The sequence below is a fragment of the Salmo salar genome, chromosome 12 (assembly GCF_965601325.2).
Source record: "Salmo salar chromosome 12, fSalSal1, whole genome shotgun sequence".
Classification (NCBI taxonomy): Eukaryota; Metazoa; Chordata; class Actinopteri; order Salmoniformes; family Salmonidae; genus Salmo; species Salmo salar.
This window is the reverse complement of record NC_138302.1, coordinates 95,063,846-95,089,397: the sequence shown is the minus strand read 5'-3', so window position 1 is coordinate 95,089,397 and position 25,552 is coordinate 95,063,846. Positions and strand designations below refer to the sequence as shown.

The 25,552-nt window shown below is 44.3% G+C and overlaps 2 protein-coding genes across 4 annotated transcripts; one reads left to right on the top strand and one right to left on the bottom strand.

Moving 5' to 3' along the window:
* Window positions 1-2,526: 2,526 nt before the first annotated feature.
* LOC106593203 (beta-1,3-galactosyltransferase 6) lies at window positions 2,527-6,116 on the bottom strand. 3 transcript variants are annotated; one of them, XM_014184539.3, is made up of 4 exons: window positions 5,741-6,116; window positions 5,582-5,640; window positions 4,377-4,926; window positions 2,527-3,982 (listed from the first exon to the last, which is right to left on the bottom strand). In XM_014184539.3, exons 3-4 carry the CDS (start codon window positions 4,914-4,916, stop codon window positions 3,503-3,505), a joined length of 1,020 nt encoding a protein of 339 aa, XP_014040014.1. In that variant the 5' UTR covers window positions 4,917-4,926; window positions 5,582-5,640; window positions 5,741-6,116; the 3' UTR covers window positions 2,527-3,502. The 3 variants fall into 3 exon arrangements, with proteins under 3 accessions (XP_014040014.1, XP_014040013.1, XP_014040015.1); XM_014184538.3 differs by lacking the exon at window positions 5,582-5,640 and having other exon boundaries at window positions 5,741-6,109; XM_014184540.3 differs by lacking the exon at window positions 5,582-5,640 and having other exon boundaries at window positions 6,017-6,106.
* A 2,378-nt stretch (window positions 6,117-8,494) lies between these two features.
* LOC106593201 (coiled-coil domain-containing protein 42) lies at window positions 8,495-12,982 on the top strand (the record flags this gene model as incomplete). Its single annotated transcript, XM_082959573.1, has 4 exons — window positions 8,495-8,743; window positions 9,155-9,376; window positions 12,381-12,542; window positions 12,833-12,982. Coding segments are annotated over 4 exons (768 nt in total), but the record flags the coding sequence as incomplete, so codon positions are not given.
* Window positions 12,983-25,552: the final 12,570 nt, after the last annotated feature.

The following is a 25,552-nucleotide window of genomic DNA, read 5'->3' as shown; positions in this document are numbered from 1 at the left end:
GGGTTGAGGAACCCTGCTGTTGGGGGGTATTAGGGTTGAGGAACCCTGCTGTAGGGGGTATTAGGGTTGAGGAACCCTGCTGTAGGGGGTATTAGTGTTGAGGAACCCTGCTGTTGGGGGGTATTAGGGTTGAGGAACCCTGCTGTAGGGGGTATTAGGGTTGAGGAACCTGCAGTAGGGGGTATTAGGGTTGAGGAACCCTGCTGTAGGGGGTATTAGGGTTGAGGAACCCTGCTGTAGGGGGTATTACATTTACATTTAAGTCATTTAGCAGACACTCTTATCCAGAGCGACTTACAAATTGGTGCAGTCACCTTATGCTATCCAGTGGAACAAGCACTTTACAATAGTACATCTAAATATTTTAGGGGGGGGGGGGGGGGTTAGAAGGATTACTTTGTCCTATCCCAGGTATTCCTTAAAGAGGTGGGGTTTCAGGTGTCTCCGGAAGGTGGTGATTGACTCCGCTGTCCTGGCGTCGTAAGGGAGCTTGTTCCACCATAGGGGTGCCAGAGCAGCGAACAGTTTTGACTGGGCTGAGCGGGAACTGTGCTTCCTCAGAGGTAGGGGGGCCAGCAGGCCAGAGGTGGATGAGCGCAGTGCCCTCGTTTGGGTGTAGGGACTGATCAGAGCCTGAAGGTACGGAGGTGCCGTTCCCCTCACGGCTCCGTAGGCAAGCACCATGGTCTTGTAGCGGATGCGAGCTTCAACTGGAAGCCAGTGGAGAGAGCGGAGGAGCGGGGTGACGTGAGAGAACTTGGGAAGGTTGAACACCAGACGGGCTGCGGCGTTCTGGATGAGTTGTAGGGGTTTAATGGCACAGGCAGGGAGCCCAGCCAACAGCGAGTTGCAGTAATCCAGACGGGAGATGACAAGTGCCTGGATTAGGACCTGCGCCGCTTCCTGTGTGAGGCAGGGTCGTACTCTGCGAATGTTGTAGAGCATGAACCTACAGGATCGGGTCACCGCCTTGATGTTAGTGGAGAACGACAGGGTGTTGTCCAGGGTCACGCCAAGGTTCTTAGCACTCTGGGAGGAGGACACAATGGAGTCGTCAACCGTGATGGCGAGATCATGGAACGGGCAGTCCTTCCCCGGGAGGAAAAGCAGCTCCGTCTTGCCGGGGTTCAGCTTGAGGTGGTGATCCGTCATCCACACTGATATGTCTGCCAGACATGCAGAGATGCGATTCGCCACCTGGTTATCAGAAGGGGGAAAGGAGAATATTAATTGAGTGTCGTCTGCATAGCAATGATAGGAGAGACCATGTGAGGATATGACAGAGCCAAGTGACTTGGTGTATAGCGAGAATAGGAGAGGGCCTAGAACTGAGCCCTGGGGGACACCAGTGGTGAGAGCACGTGGTGCGGAGACAGATTCTCGCCACGCCACCTGGTAGGAGCGACCTGTCAGGTAGGACGCAATCCAAGCGTGGGCCGCACCGGAGATGCCCAGCTCGGAGAGGGTGGAGAGGAGGATCTGGTGGTTCACAGTATCAAAGGCAGCAGATAGGTCTAGAAGGATGAGAGGAACCTTGCTGTAGGGGGTATTAGGGTTGAGGAACCCTGCTGTAGGGGGTATTAGGATGGAGGAACCCTGCTGTAGGGGTATTAGGGTTGAGGAACCCTGCTGTAGGGGGTATTAGGGTTGAGGAACCCTGCTGTAGGGGGTATTAGGGTTGAGGAACCCTGCTGTAGGGGGTATTAGGGTTGAGAAACCCTGCTGTAGGGGGTATTAGGGTTGAGGAACCCTGCTGTAGGGGTATTAGGGTGGAGGAACCCTGCTGTAGGGGGTATTAGGGTTGAGGAACCCTGCTGTAGGGGGTATTAGGGTTGAGGAACCCTGCTGTAGGGGTATTAGGGTGGAGGAACCCTGCTGTAGGGGGTATTAGGGTTGAGGAACCCTGCTGTAGGGGTATTAGGGTAGAGGAACCCTGCTGTAGGGGGTATTAGGGTTGAGGAACCCTGCTGTAGGGGTATTAGGGTGGAGGAACCCTGCTGTAGGGGTATTAGGGTTGAGGAACCCTGCTGTAGGGGGTATTAGGGTTGAGGAACCCTGCTGTAGGGGTATTAGGGTGGAGGAACCCTGCTGTAGGGGTATTAGGGTGGAGGAACCCTGCTGTAGGGGGTATTAGGGTTGAGGAACCCTGCTGTAGGGGTATTAGGGTTGAGGAACCCTGCTGTTGGGGGGTATTAGGGTTGAGGAACCCTGCTGTTGGGGGGTATTAGGGTTGAGGAACCCTGCTTTAGGGGGTATTAGGGTTGAGGAACCCTGCTGTAGGGGGTATTAGTGTTGAGGAACCCTGCTGTTGGGGGGTATTAGGGTTGAGGAACCCTGCTGTAGGGGGTATTAGGGTTGAGGAACCTGCAGTAGGGGGTATTAGGGTTGAGGAACCCTGCTGTAGGGGGTATTAGGGTTGAGGAACCCTGCTGTAGGGGGTATTGGGGGGGGGGGGGGGTGTACAGTAGGTATTTTCCTTTAGTGTTTATACCCATTTATTATTAATAAATATTTGTCACAAAAATACATGTTTCAAAAACTTTTTAATAGGTCCAAATATTTGAAACATTCATATTGAAGTAGTTTGACAGTAGGTTTTAAACAACACTGGTGATGAGAGGACAAAGTCAGTCACACAATAATACAACGGCTGGTTTCTTTCAACGACATTAACACAAGCAGACTTTTTTGGGGTTTAAAAGTAACCGAATATCAGCTGGAAAATCGCCTGTAGAGTAGCTCAGCTGAACACAAACAGCTCTGTTGACCATCACTGAACTTTGTAAATACGTCAACCAAACACAGACAGCAGGTAGGGTAAATCTCCCAACTGAACATAACTCTCAGTAAGCAGGGGAGAGGAGAGAGGCCTACAATATTACACATAGTCTCAATGGAACTCCAAATACCATGAACCCATGACTGGCTCATTCTGTACCACTGTTCTGAAGCAATACAACCATTTTCATATCAAGATAATCACTTCCATCACATTCATAAATAGGGCCACTTAGAGTCTCCGGGACATTTTAAACAGATTCAGGAATGACTCGAGTCTTTTCATTGTCCAACCAGAAAGCTGAATACTGGTTCCTTTAAGTACACTTCCTCCCAACATACATGTGCTGTTATTAATAACTGAAGGTCTCCCGTTGTGTGGCTGTACCCAGTCAGGTCCACTCTCCCAGTCCTGTACCAGTGTGCTTTAGTTCAGTCAGCGACGGCTCCAGAATAAATAAATAAATAAACATATATAAAAGGGAATGGGGATCAGTGTTTTCCTCAGGTCTTTTCATAGGCGGGCTGCCATAACACACATCTTCTATGGAGGTCAACTGAAGGCAGTACAATGTTTTACGGGGAAGGGGGGGGGGGGGGGGGGGGCACCACAGAACAGAGTAAGGCTTAGGGGGAGCACCACACCGCCTGGGTAACCGTAGTAGGGGAAACACTGATGAGAATTACATGGGTGGACAAAGTGAGGAAGGTTAAGGGTTATAGTTCAGGGTATTCCGTCCTTCCTCTGGCAGCACTGTGAGGGCGGGACGCTCCAGTCGTACACGTAGCTCAGGCGGAGTTTAACCTCTTCCTTACACAGCCTCCCGTCTCTCTGCAGCGTCTGCTGTTTCTCCAACATGTCCTCCAGGCTCTGCTTGTGAGTCACCAGGTATTTATTACTACACCCCCGAGACTTGTATTCCGTGTCGAATCGAGGGTCGTGTGTTCGTTTGACGTCCACCGGGGCCAGCCACGCCCCCAGTGACACGTCCTCGCTCTGCCACACCTTGAGGTAGGCCGTATTGATTTGGATGTAGTGTACGAGGTCACAGGAGAGCAGGTAGCCTCCACCCAGGGCGTAGGGTAGGTAGTAGTCACACAGCTCCCAGGCCGACTCCCTCCACTTCCCTGCCGTCTTCACGCGACCGCGGCCTGAGAAGAAGCCCCAGTACAGCCGGCTGGGTTCTTTAGTCTTCAGCTCCTCCTATGAGATTAGAAGAGATTATACATTATGGGGTGTTTGCACATACATTTGTTTTGCAGCACAAGCGCCATATTTAAGCAATAATGCTCGAGGGGGTGTGGTATATGGCCAAAATACCATGGCTAAGGGCTATTCTTAAGCATGACGCAACGGTTACCAACGTAATTAGAGCAAGAAAAGTACATGTTTTGTCATACCCCTGGTATACAGTCTGATATACCACAGCTTTCAGCCAATCAGCATTGAGGGCTCAAACCATCCAGTTTACAATACACATTATGTCCCAAATGGCACCCTATTACCTACATAGGTTCCCTATGGACCCTTGTCAAAAGTAGTGCACTACATAGTGAAAAGGGTGCCATTTGGGATGCATCCCATATCAAACACATACCTTCAACAGGTCCAGACGAGCAAAGGTGTCATCGTCCGCTTTTAACACAAACTTGAAGTCTACGTTGTGATCTAGCCAGGAATACATATGCAGCAGCTTCAGGGTCAGGTTCTCATACGAGTCTCGCAGCGCAGGGAGTAAGAGCAGGTCTTTGTGCCGTCCCTGCTCCGTGTTGATGTTCTGCATATCCTCTGCGGGCAGACCCTCGGTTCCCACCACGAACATAGCTAGAACCTCTGGATCCTTCTTAGCCAGCCAGGTACTACGGATGATGCTCCTGCGCTCTGTGTACTTGGGTCCTGTGGTGATGAGGACCACCAGGAAGGCTGAGAGGTCTTTGGGGCGTGAGGGGAGCTCAAGGTGCTCTGCTCGGGGCTGGGAGTGGGCAGCGTGGGGGGCTAGGCCTGGAGGGTCGGCCTGGCCCTGTTTTAGGGTCTCCGAGGTACACTTGGCGAGGAAAAGGAGGACAACAGCAAAGAGGCACACTCCTCCGATGGCCAGGGCCGTCTTGTGACGACACACGACGCGGACCAGGCTCATGGTGCTGAGACTGAGAAGGAGAGAGATGGGGTGGAGAGAGATGGGGGGGGGGGAAAGAGAGACGTGTGGAGAGAGATGGGGGGAAAAGAGAGACGGGGTGGAGAGAGATGGGGGGAAAGAGAGACGGGGTAGAGAGAGATGGGGGAAAGAGAGACGGGGTAGAGAGAGATGGGGGAAAGAGAGACGGGGTGGAGAGAGATGGGGGGGAAAGAGAGACGGGGTAGAGAGAGATGGGGGAAAGAGAGACGGGGTGGAGAGAGATGGGGGGAAAGAGAGACGGGGTGGAGAGAGATGGGGGGGAAAGAGAGACGGGGTGGAGAGAGATGGGGGGGAAAGAGAGACGGGGTAGAGAGAGATGGGGGAAAGAGAGACGGGGTAGAGAGAGATGGGGGAAAGAGAGACGGGGTAGAGAGAGATGGGGGGGGGGGAAAGAGACGGGGTGGAGAGAGATGGGGGAAAGAGAGATGGGGGGAAAAGAGAGACGGGGTGGTGAGAGATGGGGGGGAAAGAGAGACGAGAGAGATCTGTAAGCAACAATGCATGTCTGTTCATTCAGTTAACAAAAGACAGCAGTCAATGAATATCTCCCAGAGAAATGAGGTAGCTAGAGAACAATACATTCTGAAGTTGATCAACAATTCAACAGACAGCTAACTTAACGTTACCTAATCGACCTCGGCAAACATATCAGTGCTAAGCAGACCACCCACAGCTTGCCTGCAACCTGGTTAACGATAACATTACCCGATCAATCTCATTCCATGCAAGCGACGGAAATCATGCTCATTGCATCAAAACAAAGGCGGAAATATAGACTACAGTACCTGAATGTGTCACACAACGCTAGATGTTTAATGCATCGATGACAGTTACATGGACATTGCTTCTGTCTGTAGCTAGTTAGTTAGCTAGCCGAGATAGCACAAATGTGGAAACGTTAGCAGGCTCGCTAGCTATCTTAATAGCTATCGAGGAATGAGGATTTGATTTACTGCTCACTTCGCTAGGTACAAAATGACGCGAATTAATACAATTATTAAACAAAAAGAGCAATCATTTTGTGTGTAGCTAGATGAACAGCGAGCTAGTGAACTACCTACGCTAGACGTTATTGTTGACTCGACTGGTGACACGCAGTAAATACAAGACAGACGGCGAGTTCAAGACAACATGGAAATCGGAAATATTCGACCTCCGACTTCAGTTTATTTAACACAAATGGAAAGTCGTAAAAAAAAAAGGAGCTCAGAATGCGAAAATATTTTTTTACGTTCATAAAAATCGGAATTACAATTCGGAAACTCAGGCATCATCCTAGAGCTACAACTTCTCCAATCTGGACATCACTGACGTCACCGTCACACGTTTTTTTTCCTCGCCTGAGCCTGTTTTTTCCGAGTTCCCAGTTGGTTTGAAGGCAGTATGTGATGACGCATCCCCTTCACTGCTGGAAAGACACGCCTTTGGAGCCTCCCAGTGGATACAAGTAGAATGAGTAAAACATTTCAACTAACTACACTACAGCACTGATTCTAAATTCTATGGAATGTGGAAGGTACTTAAGTAAACATACTTGAAAGTACTACTTAAGTATTTTTTTTTTTACTTTACTATTTATATTTTTGACAACTTTTACTTTTACTTCAATACATTCCTACTTTTTACTCCATACTTTTTCCTTGACACCCATAGGGACTCGTTGCATTTTGACTGGAAAATTGTCTAATTCACACAGTTACAAGAGAACATCCCTGGTCATCCCTACTGCCTCTGATCTGGTGGACTCACTAAACACATGCTTCATTTGTAAATTATGTCTGAGTGATGGAGCGTGTCCCTGGCTATTTGTAAATAAAAAACAACTACAAAATGTGTCCATCTGCTTTGCTTAATATAAGGAATTTGAAATGATTTATACTTTTAGTTTTGATACTTAAGTATATTATAGCAATTACATTTACTTTTGATACTTAAGTATGTTTAAAACCAAAGACTTTTAGACTTATACTCAAGTAGTATTTAACTGGGTGACTTTCACTTTTACTTGAGTCATTTTCTATTAAGGTATCTTAACTTTTACTCAAGTATGACAATTGGGTACTATCTCCACTACTGAATGTGTCGAATGGAATGTGGAACCTCCCAACTCTTTGTTCTTGTTCTTTGTTAGTTTTGTGGGTAAGAAACCATAGAGATACAATTTCTACCTCCATTCTATGACACATTCTGTGTTCTACATGTTCCAATTCTATGTTCTATCTCCATGTAAAAGGAAGAGCCCCTCTGGTTGGTTGCTAGGACACCATTGTTAAATATTTCTTGACCAGGTATGATCAAGCATTCCATTAGATATAACATGTAGTGTGACATGACAGTGTTGTCTGCTGTCAGGCTCTTGTTTCTACCAGTAGCTGACACAGCCAGACTGTCAGGCTGACTGTCAGACATGGACAATAAAAAAGCAGCAGAGGATCTGACTGATTACTTTAAAACATACTTTGGGAACAATCTTCAAAAAGAGCTACTGTAAGTGCACAAATAGTATAGAACTTCTGCAGGATTTGTTTTTCCTTTGGTATATGCTCCTTACCAATATAAACACTGAAGGAAGCTGTACATTTACACAATAAATCACATTGAGTTGTTGTTGTGTTGTTGTTGTTTATCAGGAAAGCTCCCCCATCCACTGACTATGTCTTGGCTCCCACCACTCACCTCATCAGGAAGAGAAGAGAGGAGCTGGACATACACAAAGCCATGGAGGCCCTTCAAGAGGTGATACACGCGCACACACTGACTTCTGACCCTTTGCCCGCTCCTCCTGTGTGTGTGTGTGTCTATCAGGACTTTGCCATGACCCTGATGGCCCAGCGTGTCAGAGATAAAGAGCTGAAGGAGAGGGAGGTTAAGTTAAAGGAATACCTCAGAAACTTCAACGCGTTTCTCCAGGTAACCTCCTCTAGGTTGAGAGGTCCGATAGTAGGACCTTCGTAGTAGGACGTCTCAACCTGTTGCATGTTCTGACTCTTTCAACAAATCACATACTTTATTGGCTTATTTTAGGCTTGTGTATCAGTTCATATTTTAGGCTTATTTTAGGCTTGTGTATCAGTTCATATTTTAGGCTTATTTTAGGCTTGTGTATCAGTTCATATTTTAGGCTTATTTTAGGCTTGTGTATCAGTTCATATTTTAGGCTTATTTTAGGCTTGTGTATCAGTTCATATTTTCCAATTTGTAAGTCGCTCTGGATAAGAGCGTCTGCTAAATGACTTAAATGTAAATGTAAATATTTTAGGCTTATTTTAGGCTTGTGTATCAGTTCATATTTTAGGCTTATTTTAGGCTTGTGTATCAGTTCATATTTTAGGCTTATTTTAGGCTTGTGTATCAGTTCATATTTTAGGCTTATTTTAGGCTTGTGTATCAGTTCATATTTTAGGCTTATTTTAGGCTTGTGTATCAGTTCATATTTTCCGTTGAACTCAGAGACAGTAGTTCCACATCACACAAACTGATTCCACTCAGCAATCCCCTCCTGCCTTTTTCAGGAGAATAAATTGAAAAACGTCCGTGCGTTGAAGATAGCAGTGAAGGAGAGAGAGCTAGCTCGTCAGAAAGCAGGGAACCTACTCATCCTGAAACAGGAGCTCAAGGCTCTCACTAAAGAGAGAGTAAAGATTGCCGCTCTTGTAGAGAAACATGAAATCTACTCCCGCTTTCTAGATAAAGTGGTCAAAGCCAGCAAGCAGGTAATGAGAGATATGATAAGATGGAAGAGACCATCTCCCCATAGAGGGGGTCCAGTTTGTATAGTTGAGGAGGCAGTGTGAGCTAATTCTCTGGTCTGATGTTGGCTTGGTGGTACTGACACCGATACTGAGATTTCTAAGACTCTCCATGAGTTTGTAATATATTTAATGGAACTAACTTCCATTATTAAGCCATTGAGAGAAGTATGTGGTAGATAGTCTGGTCCGGTCCGGTCCAGTCAGGGGTGGCCAATGCAATTCATAAGGTTAAACTAATAAGCTGCTCGTCATGATGTTTAATAGCCGAATCAGGTGTTTTAGAGCAGGGCTGGAACAAAAGCCTATACACCAAGTAGCTCTCCAGGAGGAGGATTGGCCATCCATGACTTACCTGACCCTCAGTCTAATAGGGATGGGTGGAGTGAGTACCTAACCTAGAGTAACCATTTTGTGAACATTATTCTAACAGTGTTAGAATCCTCTCAGTTCCAGGAGGCGTGGCAGGTGATGTCCAGGGTGGACACTCTGGTCCAGACCAGGGAAGAACTACTGACCAGCATCAAGCAGAACCAGGAGTGTTGTGAGACGGTCCGGACCCAGCTGACCCAGTACCTGGAGCAGAACGAGGACCGCCTGCTGCACTACAACAACAGGCTGGCCAAGCTACATAGGATTCTGGACAGAGTACACAGTGAGACCATGCTATGGGTGAGGGGACAGCAGTCAACAGACATGAGGCTGTGCAGATCAATCAGGATGGTTGGCACAAAAATATATTGAACCTTTATTTCGAGACCTAGGTCTCTTTCATAGATGAGCCCTGTATACACATCGATATACACTACACACATCACTATACACCTCAATATACACATCAATATACACTACACACATCACTATACACCTCAATATACACATCGATATACACTACACACATCACTATACACCTCAATATACACATCAATATACACTACACACATCACTATACACCTCAATATACACATCATTAAACACTACACACATCACTATACACCTCAATATACACATTGATATACACTACACACATCACTATACACCTCAATATACACATCAATATACACTACACACATCACTATACACCTCAATATACACATCGATATACACTACACACATCACTATACACCTCAATATACACATCAATATACACTACACACATCACTATACACCTCAATATACACATCGATATACACTACACACGTCACTATACACTATAGGTTAGGGTACTGCCCCTGAACAAGGCAGTTAACCCACTGTTCCTAGGCCGTCATTGAAAATAAGAATTTGTTCTTAGCTGACTTGCCTAGTTAAATAAAGGTAAAATAAAAGAAATTAAATAAATACACATCAATTTACACATCAATATACACTACACACATAAATATACACATCAATATACACTATACACATAAATATACACATCAATATACACTACACACATCACTATACACATAAATATGCACATCAATATACACTACACACATCACTATACACATAAATATATACACCACACGCATCACTATACACATAAATATATACACTACACACATCACTATACACATCAATATACACATCAATATTTACACCAATACACAAAAAGCTTAATACAATCATAGAAACCCCATTTTACAGTAAAAAGGACCTCAAGCAGCCTTTTGTAGAATAAAATAAAGGTTGTATTGCCCGAGAGGCACCAAACTTCAGAACGCCTTGGAGGTCATTTCACAAGCAAGGTGCAAAAAAACAAAAAGCAGATTTATCTAAATCATTGGAGATCGAGAGTTAGCCATACCTGGCACTGGGTCTGGAATCTCATACGTCATACGTAAGTTTAACAATGAAGTAAGGTACGGAGGAAATTCATGCAGGAGGGGTTTATAAATAAAAAGACCTACAGACTTCAAAGAGGGTCAGTCTACCTTTTGATACAGAATGCATTGATGTGTACTGAACCTATCACCCGTAACAAAGCAAAGTGGCAGCTGCATTCATATAGACAATATCTCCGTAGTCTATAACCGATATGAATGCTGACTGAATGATTTGTTTTCTGCTATTTAATGAAAGGCATGACTTATTCCTATAAAATAAGCTCATTTTAATTCATAATTTCTTAACTATCTCATCAACATGATAGCTTTTCGTCAACCCAGATACCCAGATATTTATAAGCGGTGACACAATCAATGAGAGCACAATCCAATGTACATATGTATAAATCCTCAGATACATTTTTACGTGATTTGGAGAATAACAAAAGGCTTTCTACAAAGCAATGAAGGCAGAGACTGGTCAGCGTGGGTGCAAGAGCATACACGACAGTGTCATCTGCATAACGTTGAACTGCATGTAAAACATTATTTTACACATAGACCAACATTGTTTAAATAGACAGTAAAAAGTACAGGACTAAAATCGATTCCTGTGGGACACCCTTCGTAAAATGAAGGAAACCTGACTCAACACCATCAGAAAAAACACGTTGTTGCCTCCCGAGTGGCGCAGCGGTCTAAGGCACTGCATTGCAGTGTTGCGGCATCACTACAGCCTGGGGTTCGATAACAGTCAGTGACCGGGAGTCCTATAGGGCTGCACACAATTGGCTCAGCATCGTCTGGGGTAGGGGAGGGTTTGGCCGGGGGGGGGCTTTACTTGGCTCATCGCGCTTTAGCGACTCCTTGTGGCGGTCCGGGCACCTGCAGGCTGACCTCGGTTGTCAGTTGAACTGTGTTTCCTCCGACACAGCTGGCTTCTGGGTGTTAAGAAGCGCGGCTTGGCGGGTCATGTTTTGGAGGATGCATGACTCCACCTTCGCCTCTTCCGAGCCCGTTGGGGAGTTGTAGCGATGAGACAAGATCATCGTAATCACAAAATTGGGGAGAAAAAGAGGGTGAAAAAAGCCACGTTGTGTACTGTATGTCAAGTAATTTTTTAACCAATTACATGACACCTGATCCATTCCGATTGCAGACTATCTTTGAATCAGTAAAGAGTGGGATAAGTCAATAAATAGGGAAGCACAGTGAAACCAGACACTTAAAATACAACTTGTTGCTAGGAAGGATCTAAACTGACAGTTGATTAATGATTCTAAAATTGTTGCTAGGCAAGACAGTTTTGAAACAGAGCGATCATTATTTAGATTGGAGGGGTAACCACCTTTGTGGCGAGGGAGCACATGGGCCGCCTTCCAAACCCTGGGGATAGTGCCAGAGATAAGCTTCAGACTTCGCAATCAGGAGAGCAGAAAGATGCTGCCAGAAAAGATCAAGCAAATCAGCCGCAGTTGATTTATTTTGACATCAATCTTAACCCACCTAGTAGATCACAAGTAGAAAGTTGTTGAAATGAAAACAACGATTCAGTTCAAGTTGACTGATCTCCCACTGAGCCAGCCGGAGGTTGGGAGAGGGAAGAGCCGTCGACTGATTGACCAGGGTCAATTAAACCAGAATTTCTTTCAAATAAAAAGTCTGCAGAGATAAAATGCTGATTAAAAGCATCACTTATCTAATTTTTCTCAGTAACGATGCGAGAGTCTGACACAACTTGCTTAGGCAGGGAAGGGGAGGGAATTTCCACGCTTCACTGCACAAACTGTTTTCCAAAATATAGACATGAGAGGTGCACACACAGACCAGTCTTTCCTTTAACTCTCTCATCTCTCCCTCTTCAGGAGTCTCGGTGGGCTCACATCCAAAATACGGCAACTACGAAGACCATGCTCCTGGCCACCATCAAGATGGCCACCGTCAACCTGTACCAGACTACCAACAAGAAGGCCCAGGATGGGTGGGGCGAGGTCGCTCTGAAGGACACTCTCAAACAGCTGGATAAGGTGTGTGTGTCTGTGTGTGTGTGTGTGTTACCGTGCTAGACTTGCAGTTTAGTAACAGGCTGTCTACAGACCGCTCTGCAGATATACTGTAACTATTTATATTTGTTAGGTCACTGAAGATCCTTCTGGGAACAATACAGTTAATCTATTCAATTCAATTCAGTTCTATTATATTCTACTGTCTTGGCACTGTTGTACAGAAAGGCCTTACGACATATCAGACAAGAACTTACCAGAAACCTTGTAGGCTATCAATGACTGATCTTTCAAACGATGTCCTTCACCTGCAGGTTCAGAAATTCCTCTCCAACCTCCATCTGTATTTGGGAGAAGGTCAACCAAGTACAAACAAGTCCACATTTCCAACCCTAACCCACCTTACCCTGAATCATATACACACTCTAAAGCCTCTTACTAAAGACTGACATAAAAGGACCTGACTTACCTGTCATTTAAGACTATTCATTCAATGTATCTAAAATACAGTAGGATCACTACAGATAATAGTGAGTTTACTCACAGTGACCAGCAGAGGGGACCATTGTTATTCTGAATAGACAGTGTTTAAACTAGGGAGTCCTCCCTCCCTCCCTCCCTCCCTCCCTCCCTCCCTCCCTCCCTCCCTCCCTCCCTCCCTCCCTCCCTCCCTCCCTCCCTCCCTCCCTCCCTCCCTCCCTCCCTCCCTCCCTCCCTCCCTCCCTCCCTCCCTCCCTCCCTCTCTCTCTCGCGCTCTCTCTCTTTCTTCTTATAACTGCAATAACAAACTAAACAAATGAAGTGTGGTCTCTCATGGAGCCAGTCATGGGCCTCATTATAATATTGTGAGAGTCTTTAGAATCCAGAGACAGACCGCAGAGTCAGGGAGCCAGTCAGTGGCCTCATTATGATGCTGTGAGAGTCTTTAGAATCCAGAGACCGACCGCAGAGTCAGGGAGCCAGTCAGTGGCCTCATTATGATGCTGTGAGAGTCTTTAGAATCCAGAGACAGACCGCAGAGTCAGGGAGCCAGTCAGTGGCCTCATTGTGTTGCTGTGAGAGTCTTTAGAATCCAGAGACAGACTGCAGAGTCAGGGAGCCAGTCAGTGGCCTCATTGTGTTGCTGTGAGAGTCTTTAGAATCCAGAGACAGACTGCAGAGTCAGGGAGCCAGTCAGTGGCCTCATTATGTTGCTGTGAGAGTCTTTAAAATTCAGAGACAGACTGCAGAGTCAGGTAGTCAGTAGGAGCTCAGGCTACTTTGAAGGCTACAGTGTGGGGGTGCTCTAAGCATGTTAAAATGTGCATGTGGCGACTAGTGAAATGCAGGCACAAACTCATACAAATGAGACACGGCAACTGCTCTACTGCCTACGTTCTCCTGTTCAACACAAGCACAAAGTGATGAAGACTAGATGTGACATGTTCACTGTGCACAGGTTGCAGGTATATTGCTTGAAAAATGAGACTGATTATTAATTATGTACCTCTGCTCATAAGTCAGACAGACTAACAGAACGTGAACAGTGGCCCTCCCTTTCTCTATGTGACAGGACCTAGATGTAGTACCAGATATATACAGTACCAGTCAAAAGTTTGGACACCTACTCATTCAAGGGTTTTTCTTTATTTTTTACTATTTTCTACATTGTAGAATAATAGTGAAGACATCAAAACTATGAAATAACACATATGGAATCATGTAGTAACCAAAAAAGTGTTAAACAAATCAAAATATATTTGATTGTCGCGTTGGTATGAGGAGATTCGGGAGACAGGCGCAGGAATGCGTAATAGGATTTTTTATTCAGCCCCAATTACGGCGTGCCGTGTAAAGGCACAGGGACGAAGACCAAACAAACACGTAACAAAACACAGGGTTGAAACCCAAACAAAAGAGCGAGGAGTACCTCGAATAAATACACACGGGACGAGACCCGTAATCATCTGCGCAATCCACAAGGGTACGAAAGCCCAAAACACACAGCACAGGTACTCACACGCACCAACGGACATTGTAACAATAATCAACAAGACCATGGAGAAAAAAGGGAACATATGTAGAAATACAATCAGTGGGAATAGGGGACAGGTGTGCGCAATGAAAGTTCCAGAAGGATCCGTGACATTTATATTTGAGATTCTTCAAAGTAGCCACCCTTTGCCTTGATGACAACTTTGTACACTCTTGGCATTCTCTCAACCAGCTTCACCTGGAATGCTTTTTCAACATTTTGAAGGAGTTCCCACATAGTGGTTGCTGGCTGCTTTTCCTTCAGTCTGCGGTGCAACTCATCCCAAACCATCTCACCTGGGTTGAGGTCGGTGATTGTGGAGGCCAGGTCATCTGATGCAGTACTCCATCACTCTCCTTCTTTGTCAAATAGCCCTTAAACAGCCTGGAGGTGTGTTGGGTCATTGTCCTGTTGAAAAACAAATGACAGTTCCACTAATCCCATCCATTCCCCTACTCTGCGTAACACAAAGACACGGTGGCCAAGATAAAGGAAAGCAGTGCCACACAAACAAATTAATAACACAATAGAAAAAAAGAAAGTCTATATACAGTGTGTGTAAATGGCGTGAGGAGGTAAGGCAATAAATAGACCATAGTAGCAAAGTAATTACAATTTAGCAGATTAACACTGGAGTGAAAGATGAGCAGATGATGATGTGCAAGTAGAAATACTGGTGTGCAAAAGAGCAGAAAAGTAAATAAAAACAATATGGGGATGACGTAGGTAGATTGGGTGGGCTATTTACAGACGGGCTATGTACAGCTGCAGCGATCGGTTAGCTGCTCAGATAGCTGATGTTTAAAGTGAGTGAGGGAAATATGTCTCCAGCTTCAGCGATTTTTGCAATTCGTTCCAGTCATTGGCAGCAGAGAACTGTAAGGAAAGGCGGCCAAAGGAGGTGTTGGCTTTGGGGACGACCAGTGAGATATACCTGCTGGAGCGCGTGCTACGGGTGGGTGTTGTTATTGTGACCAGTGAGCTGAGATAAGGCGGAGCTTTACCTAACATAGACTTATAGATGACCTGGAGCCAGTGGGTCTGGCGACGAATATGTAGCGAGGGCCAGCCGACTAGAGCATACAGGTCACAGTGGTGGGTGGTATAAGGGGCTTTGGTGACAAAACAGATGGCACTGTGATAGACTGCATCCAGTTTGCTGAGTAGAGTATTGGAAGCTATTTTGTAAATGACATCGATGAAGTCAAGGATCGGTAGGATAGTCAGTTTTACGAGGGTATGTTTTGCGGCGTGAGTGAAGGAGGCTTTGTTGCGAAATAGGAAGCCGATTCTAGATTTAATGTTGGATTGGAGATGTTTAATATGAGTCTGGAAGGAGAGTTTACAGTCTAGCCAGACACCTAGGTGTTTGTAGTTGATCACATATTCTAAGTCAGAACCGTCCAGAGTAGTGATGCTCGTCGGGCGGACGGATGCGGGCAGTGAATGGTTGAAAAGCATGCATTTGGTTTTACTAGCGTTTAAGAGCAGTTGGAGGACACGGAAGGAGTGTTGTATGGCATTGAAGCTCGTTTGGAGGTTAGTTAACACAGTGTCCAAAGAAGGGCCAGATGTATACAGAATGGTGTCGTCTGCGTAGAGGTGGATCAGGGAATCACCAGCAGCAAGAGCGAAAAGAGTCTGCCTGAGAATTGAACCCTGTGGTACCCCCATAGAGACTGCCAGAGGTCTGGACAACATGCCCTTCGATTTGACACACTGAACTCTGTCTGAGAAGTAGTTGGTGAACCAGGCGAGGCAGTCATTTGAGAAACCACGGCTGTTGAGTCTGTCGATAAGGATTGAGAGAGTCGAAAGCCTTGGCCAGGTCGATGAAGACGGCAGCACAGTAATGTCTCTTATCGATGGTGGTTATGATATTGTTTAGTACCTTGAGCGTGGCTGAGGTGCACCCGTGACCAGCTCGGAAACCGGATTGCACAGCGGAGAAGGTACGGTGGGATTCGAAATGGTCAGTGATCTGTTTATTAACTTGGCTTTCAAAGACTTTAGAAAGGTAGGGCAGGATGGATATAGGTCTATAACAGTTTGGGTCTAGAGTGTCACCCCCTTTGAAGATGACCGCGGCAGCTTTCCAATCTTTAGGGATCTTGGACGATACGAAAGAGAGGTTGAACAGACTGGTAATAGGGGTTGCAACAATGGCGGCGGATCATTTTAGAAAGAGAGGGTCCAGATTGTCTAGCCCAGCTGATTTGTACAGATCCAGGTTTTGCAGCTCTTTCAGAACATCTGCTCTCTGGATTTGGGTGAAGGAGAAGCTGGGGAGGCTTGGGCAAGTAGCTGTGGGGGTGCGGGGCTGTTGGCAGGGGTTGGGGTAGCCAGCAGGAAAGCATAGCCAGCCGTAGAGAAATGCTGATTGAAATTCTCGATTATCGTGGATTTATCGGTGGTGACAGTGTTACTTAGCCTCAGTGCAGTGGGCAGCTGGGAGGAGGTGCTCTTATTCTCCATGGACTTTACAGTGTCCCACAACTTTTTGGAGTTAGAGCTACAGGATGCAAATTTCTGTTTGAAAAAGCTAGCCTGACTGACTGCGTGTATTGGTTCCTGATTTCCCTGAAAAGTTGCATATCGCGGGGACTATTCGATGCTAGTGCACTATGCCACAGGATGTTTTTGTGCTGGTCGAGGGCAGTCAGGTCTGGAGTGAACCAAGGGCTATATCTGTTCTTAGGTCTACATTTTTTGAAAGGGGCATGCTTATTTAAGATGGTGAGGAAATTACTTTTAAAGAATGACCATGCATCCTCGACTGACGGTATGAGATCAATATCCTTCCAGGATACCCAAGCCAGGTCGATTAGAAAGGCCTGCTTGCAGAAGTGTTTTTGGGAGCGTTTCACAGTGATGAGGGCTGGTCGTTTGACCGCGGACCCATAGCGGATGCAGGCAATGAGGCAGTGATGGCTGAGATCCTGATTGAACACAGCAGAGGTGTATTTGGAGGACAAGTTGGTCAAGATAATATCTATGAGGGTGCCCATGTTTATGGATTTAGGGTTGTACCTGGTGGGTTCCTTGATAATTTGTGTGAGATTGAGGGCATCTAGCTTAGATTGTAGGACTTCCGGGGTGTTAAGCATGTCCCAATTTAGGTCACCTAACAGAATGAACTCTGAAGATAGATGGGGGGCAATCATTTCACATAGGGTGTACAGGGCACAGCTGGGAGCTGAGGGGGGTCTACAGTGAGAGATTTATTTCTGGAGAGATTCATTTTTTAAATTAGAAGCTCGAACTGTTTGGGCCTGGAAAGTATGACAGAACTTTGCAGGCTATCTCTGCAGTAGATTGCATCTCCTCCCCCTTTGGCAGTTCTATCTTGACGGAAAATGTTGTAGTTGGGGATGGAAATCTCAGAATTTTTGGTGGCCTTCCTTAGACAGGATTCAGACACGGCAAGGACATCAGGGTTGGCGGAGTGTGCTGAAGTAGGGAGGAGGCTTCTGATGTTAACATGCATGAAACTCAACACTATACAATATGTTTTGACCATGACAGTTTACAATCGAGGGTTACTCCAAGCAGTTTAGTCACCTCAACTTGCTAAATTTCCACATTATTTATTACAATATTTAGTTGAGGTTTAGGGTTTAGTGAATTTGTCCCAAATATTTAGGACTAACTTATTCCTTGCCACCCATTTTGAAACTAACTGCAGCTCTTTGTTAAGTGTTGCAGTCATTTCAGTCGCTGTAGTAGCTGACGTGTATAGTGTTGAGTCATCCGCATGCATTGACAGACAGTCTTTACTCAAAGCCAGTGGCATGTCGTTAGTAAAGATTGAAAAAAGTAAGGGGCCTAGACAGCTGCCCTGGGGAATTTCTGATTCTACCTGGATTATGTTGGAGAGGCTTCCATTAATTAAAGAACACCCTCTGTGTTAGATAAATAACACTTTATCCACATTATAGCCTGGGGTGTAAAGCCATAACACATATGTTTTTCCAGCAGCAGACTATGATTGATAATGTCAAAAGCCGCACTGAAGTCTAACAAAACAGCACCCAGAATATTTTTATCATCCATTTCTCTCAGCCAATCATCAGTCATTTGTGTAAATGCTGTGCTTTGTTTAATGTCCTTCCCTATAAATGTACTGAAAGTCAGTAAAATAGCATTGTATCTGGTCAAACACTATTTTTTCCCCAAAACTTTACTAAGGGTTGGTAACAGGCCAGTAAACGGAGCTTTACTATTCTTGGGTAGCGGAATGACTTTAACTTCCCTCCAGGCCTGAGGGAACTTCCTAGTAGGCTTCAATTGAAGATGTATTTTTTCTTTATATTTTTTTTCTTCTCATTTCTTGTAAATGCACCAACTGCTGCAGTGCCTTGGGTAACAAGGTCCTCACTTCTGTAGATGTTAAATATATAGCCTATATCACTGAGAAAAAGAATGACTAACCAGTTCAATAATTGTTATGCATGAATTGGAAATGTGTTTCATTTCCTGCAATTACCACCCTGCGGCCTGCGGGCTGGGTGTTTCATCAGTGCAACACCTTTTCCACTTGAGCCGGTCTCCCAGCTTTGGAGTGCAATGGAATTTGCCCGTGTAATAAATGAATAAAATTAATCCAATTGACAGTGTGAGATTAGATTCTAGATTGGAAACTGCTATAGGTACACTTTCAGTAGACAATGATTCACTGGTAATGGATTGTTAGAGAGTCCACACACACACACACACACACACACACACACACACACACACACACACACACACACACACACACACACACACACACACACACACACACACACACACACACACACACACACACACACACACACACACACACACACACACACACACACACACACACACACACACACACGGATGGCAAGAACAGGACTATAGAAAAGAGTTGGACAGAAAGAGATTTAAAAAAAACAAATAGAGAAACAGAAGTTGAGTAGAACCTGAACATTTTGTACTGGAACATATTTTCCTGCCACAGGAAATAGCAAATAGTTCTGTGAAGTGATTATCAAATATTTCATGTGAAGTTGACTGCTTATGTTCTTACCTCCCACTTCACTTTAGTGCTTTAAAAGGACCACTCAGTCTCTCTCGCTCTCGCTCTCTCTCTCTCTCTCTCTCTCTCTCTCTCTCCTGCTCACTCCCTGCCATCTCCTCCATTTGTCTCTGACTGTGTCCATTAGCTCTGGCCCTCGGAGTGAGGAAATGGTTTTAAAGCGTGTGTACCACTCTCACGTGAGTGGCAGTGTGGCCGAGTGGTTTTTCAGGGGACAAAACCTGATGCAACCCAAACGCTGTTAGAAAGGAAGATAAATGATCTGGAGTTTGGATTGTATTTTGTGCAGAAAGAACAAGAGAAATTGTGAAACTAGGAGAGCAAATTTCACTGTGAATTCACAGCTTTGGCCAGGTGTTATTCATGAATTGTGTGTGTGTGTGTGTGTGTGTGTGTGTGTGTGTGTGTGTGTGTGTGTGTGTGTGTGTGTGTGTGTGTGTGTGTGTGTGTGTGTGTGTGTGTGCGTGTGTGTGTGCGCGTGTTTGCGTCCTCCACTGGATTATTTATTAGTTATTCAGACCAGAGGAGGCTGGTGGAAGGAGCTGTAGGAGGATGGGCTCATTGTAATGGCTGGAATGGAGTCAGTGGAACAGAGTCAAACATGTTTCTTCCATGTGGTTGATGTTTGATTCCATTCCATCCATTAAAATGAGCCCGTTCTCCTATAGCTCCTCCCACCAGCCACCACTGATTCAGATGTCCTTCTGAAAGAGACTTTGTCCCCTGTTACCTTACAGGAACCACAAACACAATGACGTCGTGGTTCCTTATCAACATGGTCGCATTAGAAAACATTTCAAGACAGTGACTTTTAATTATTGTAGTTAGTCACGTAAACTGACATTAGTTAACCTGTTAGGGCTAGGGGGCAGTATTGACACGGCTGGATAAAAAACGTACCCGATTTAATCTGGTTACTACTCCTGCCCAGTAACTAGAATATGCATATAATTATTGGCTTTGGATAGAAAACACCCTAATGTTTCTAAAACTGTTTGAATGGTGTCTGTGAGTATAACAGAACTCATATGGCAGGCCAAAACCTGAGAAGATTCCATGCAGGAAGTGGCCTGTCTGACAAGTTGTTGTTCATCTTGGCTCTTTTTATTGAAGACTGAGGATCTTTGCTATAACGTGACACTTCCTACGGCTCCCATAGGCTCTCAGAACCCGGGAAAAAGCTGAATGACGTAATTCAAGGCCCAGGCTGAAACACACTATCGCGTTTGGCAAGTGGCCGATCAGAGTACTATGGGCTTAGCCGCGTGCCCGAGTCGACCCCATGCTTTATTTTCTTTCGTCTGTTTACCTAAACGCAGATTCCCGGTCGGAATATTATCGCTTTTTTACGAGAAAAATGGCATAAAAATTGATTTTAAACAGCGGTTGACATGCTTCGAAGTACGGTAATGGAATATTTAGAATTTCTTTGTCACGAAATGCGCCATGCTCGTCACCTTATTTACCCTTTCGGATAGTGTCTTGAACGCACGAACAAAACGCCGCTATTTGGATATAACAATGGATTATTTGGGACCAAACCAACATTTGTTATTGAAGTAGAAGTCCTGGGAGTGCATTCTGACGAAGAACAGCAAAGGTAATAACATTTTTCTTATAGTAAATCTGACTTTGGTGAGTGCTAAACTTGCTGGGTGTCTAAATAGCTAGCCCTGTGATGCCGGGCTATCTACTGAGAATATTGCAAAATGTGCTTTCACCGAAAAGCTATTTTAAAATCGGACATATCGAGTGCATAGAGGAGTTCTGTATCTATAATTCTTAAAATAATTGTTATGTTTTTTGTGAACGTTTATCGTGAGTAATTTAGTAAATTCACCGGCAGTGTTCGGTGGGAATGCTAGTCACATGCTAGTCACATGCTAATGTAAAAAGCTGGTTTTTGATATAAATATGAACTTGATTGAACAAAACATGCATGTATTGTATAACATAATGTCCTAGGGTTGTCATCTGATGAAGATCATCAAAGGTTAGTGCTGCATTTAGCTGTGGTTTGGGTTTATGTGACATTATATGCTAGCTTGAAAAAATGGGTGTCTGATTATTTCTGGCTGGGTACTCTGCTGACATAATCTAATGTTTTGCTTTCGTTGTAAAGCCTTTTTGAAATCGGACAGTGTGGTTAGATTAACGAGAGTCTTGTCTTTAAAATGGTGTAAAATAGTCATATGTTTTAAAAATTGAAGTTTTTGCATTTTTGAGGTATTTGAATAACACGCCACGGGATTACACTGGCTGTTGAGTAGGTGGGACGCCCATAGAGGTTAAACGTAAAATGTATAGCGACATATTACTTCTAGGTTTATTACAGATTAGTACTTGTGTTAAAAACATGGAAACATAGTGAATACGAGGATGTAATATCTTCTCCGCTAATCAGAATCTTGTACACCGTATCAACAGTATAGAGTGCTCCTCATGTCTATATCCAGGCACCCAAGGGCCTACAAATTTATTAGAAGCATTCCCTGTTTATTTCCATGGTGTGTTTGTGTCAAAAGCTATCTGCTCGTTGGTGGCGGGAAGCTTCTAAAGAAGACACAGGGACAGTTGTGCAGCACCCAAGGAAGTTGTCACATCAAGGTCAAGGGTCAGACAACAACAGTGCCTGGACGGCTGGGCAGCTGAGCTGTTGGGTGTCTGGGCTGGCATACATCCGGTCACACACATCTCTGCCCTACCCTGATTCACACTTGGACAGGGCAGAGATCTGGCACATCAGGTTCAAGGGTCACCCATTAGCCCAGGCATGGGGACACACTGTTGCTGTCTTGTCTGGCCCTTCAACTAGATGTGCCATCTCCTGAGTGTGGTGGTACTATCCAGGTTAATTCTCAACGTGGCCAAGGTCAACGCTGCTGGGTGGCTGGGCTGTCACATGTCAGACCACACTTTGGGCCGGTCAGAGATCTAGTCTGGCAGAACCAATATCGAGGATTTAATGTGGTGTTCTGATGATAGAACTATGAAGGTGTTCCATTTTTCTGTGAAAGTGTTAGAGTTCTGGGAAATGCGACAACAACTCTGAGCTGGACCAGGGTAGCTGATCACTGGACTAGTTAGTGTCAATGAGAACAGACCTTCTTTACCTTGTTTTAGGAATGTCACGACTTCCGCCGAAGTCAGTTCTTCTCCTTGTTTGGGCGGCGTTCGACGGTCGACGTCACCGGTCTTCTAGCCATCGCCGATCCACCTTTTATTTTCCATTTGTTTTGTCTTGTTTTCCTGCACACCTGGTTTTCATCTCCTCATAATTACTATGTGTATTTAGCCTTCTGTTCCCTCCATGTCTGTGTGGGGTATTGTTTATTGTCAAGGTTGGCACGCTTCTGGCTGGGTTGTGCCGGGTTTTGTTTTACACCTGTGCTTTGTGATAGTCGGTACTTTGTACTTGGTTGTTGTACTTTGTGCTGCCTCATTTGTACTTTGGGCATTTGTTTTTGTGACGCGATTGCGTTCTGTTTTATGATTGCCTAAGTCAAGTGCTTTGTCCACTCATCTCTGCTCTCCTGCGCCTGACTTCCATGCCCCAGCTACACCCACCACTGACAAGGAATTACTCCTTTAGGCCTTAGTGTCCTGGTTGTCAATGGGAGATTTGGCAACGTAAGACAAATCAACTTATAGCCTTTTCCTGCAGTCAAATGATCATGGGTGAAATTTCATTATTTTGTATTTGACATTTTTTTTATTTCACCTTTATTTAACCAGGTCAGCTTGTTGAGAACAAGTTCCCATTTACGACTGTTCTCAATTACAATATAGCATTAATTAATAAACATTTAAAAAAAGCTGTCGAAAATCCTGTGTTTCCGGTTTTGTTATATTTCTGTCTTCTGTGATGTATATAAAATGTAACATTGGGATGCAAACTGAAAATGTAATCCATTTCACCTCTATATCTGACATGGTACAGGTGTCTTCTTTTTTTAAGCCCATAACCATGTGTGTGAGGTGTATATTTTTATTTCAGAGTAGATCTGTTTATGACTACCAAGAAACACTGTGTGTGACCTTGATTTAGCCCACTGCTGTAAAAACTGTCCAGAGGCAAAAATATTTGAATTAGCTTCATAAAACAAATCGTGATCCAGTAATTTCACAATTCGTTTTAGGAAGGACTACAGTATATTGTTAGTGGCACACTTCTACAGTCTATACAGTACAGTCTGTTGAGTGAAATAACTAATTGGGACGTCAAAGTAGAGGACCCGAACGGAACCGAGGACAATCAGACCCGGACCTGATGACGTCCAGACTTAGACCCTACCCGTACTGTAATGGGTCCGGAGCTAGACCAGACCCGATTGGACCCAGGTGACAACAAAACTATGTTTATCAGCCAAGTTGCTCTTCTGGTTTATGAATATGTCTTTGTATGTTGGCTAAGCTTTATAGAAGTCAATCAATCTAATTAGTGTAAATGAAATATGCTACAGGCTATGCAGAGCCGTGGTTTATCAGCTTTAATTACATCGACCCTGAGACCCTATGACAATGAAACAGGACCCAACCCGACAAGACAGAAAAGTTAGAATTTTGGAATCTCTCTGGTATTCGGGTGGTTCCGTGAAGACCTCTACATCAAAGTACAACTCTCCAACAACTTTTATAAAAGTAGTCATTCATTTTTTAATTCATTTTAATTTATGGCAATCCAATGTAAGTCTTTCACAACACACCGTATGACAACGATCATGTACAATTAAAACCGATTCAAAGAAAAAAAATGGGGACCATGCAATTTAGAAACCCAGAGAGTTAAACAACAAACATGGAAAGAGGTGTATAAAAAAAAAGATATTAAAAAAAGTATTAAACAATGAACTGTGTGCAACATGCTGGTCGGCTACAGTTTCCCCATGGGTGATATCTCCTATCAAGAGAGCTTACCCTAACAACAGAAATGGCCAGGCACGAGAGACCAAACAGAAGAGAAAGCAAACAGTCCACTGAACTTGCTGCCATTACTTGCCACTACCATGCACATAATCTGGGTAAGATGGTGTCTATGTTACAGATGTTGGCATGACATATAAAACACTGTCTTGTCTTTGTACCCCAGGTGAGTGGATGGATGTACAGTACACAATCTGGCAACCCTACAGATCAGGATTTGAGGAGAGATGTTGTCTTTCTATATAGAATTAGAACTACTAGAATCAACATGCCTATTCAAGTCAATGTGCAATTATATTCATTTTTATTGTAATGTACTCTGCAGATTAAATGGCTTATCATCACACACATTCCAGAACAAAATAAACAAGGATATTATCATATGATATATCAATACGATCATCATCATCTACCCCCAAAAATAATAAAACACATACTCTGGAAGTACCAGTACACCTTTAAGGAATAGAATAAAGTGCTTTCCTTAAAGTTGATGGGGAGGAATATGTATTGTTGTAAAGTACTAATTATTAAACACACAGTCCTAATACTTTAGGTCTAAATCACTCCAACACTGAACTCTAAATCACTCCAACTCTTAAGAGGATGGACTTGTATAAAGGATGGCAAAATGAACTTTTCCAAAATTACCCCTTCTGATTCCAGGAAATGTTTCACCATGGATTTCTGGAAAACCTCTACATTTTTGGTAATTATGCACCCCTGGTTCTTTAACAGGCTTGTTTGGAATGCTGTCTACAGTATGATTAAGGCCTACAGAGTATTGATCTATCTAGGAGATCTCTCTGTCTTTGTATGCTGCCCAGCGGGTGACCAGACTATGTCTATACTTCACAACTTGATTTAATTTGAGCTTGGCTTCATCTGATTATAATACAATAATGGCTTGTTCTCAGGGAGCATAGAGGCTGAGAGAGAGAGAGACAGATATATATATATATATATATATATATATATATATATATATATATATATATATATATATATATATATATATATATAAAGGACTGA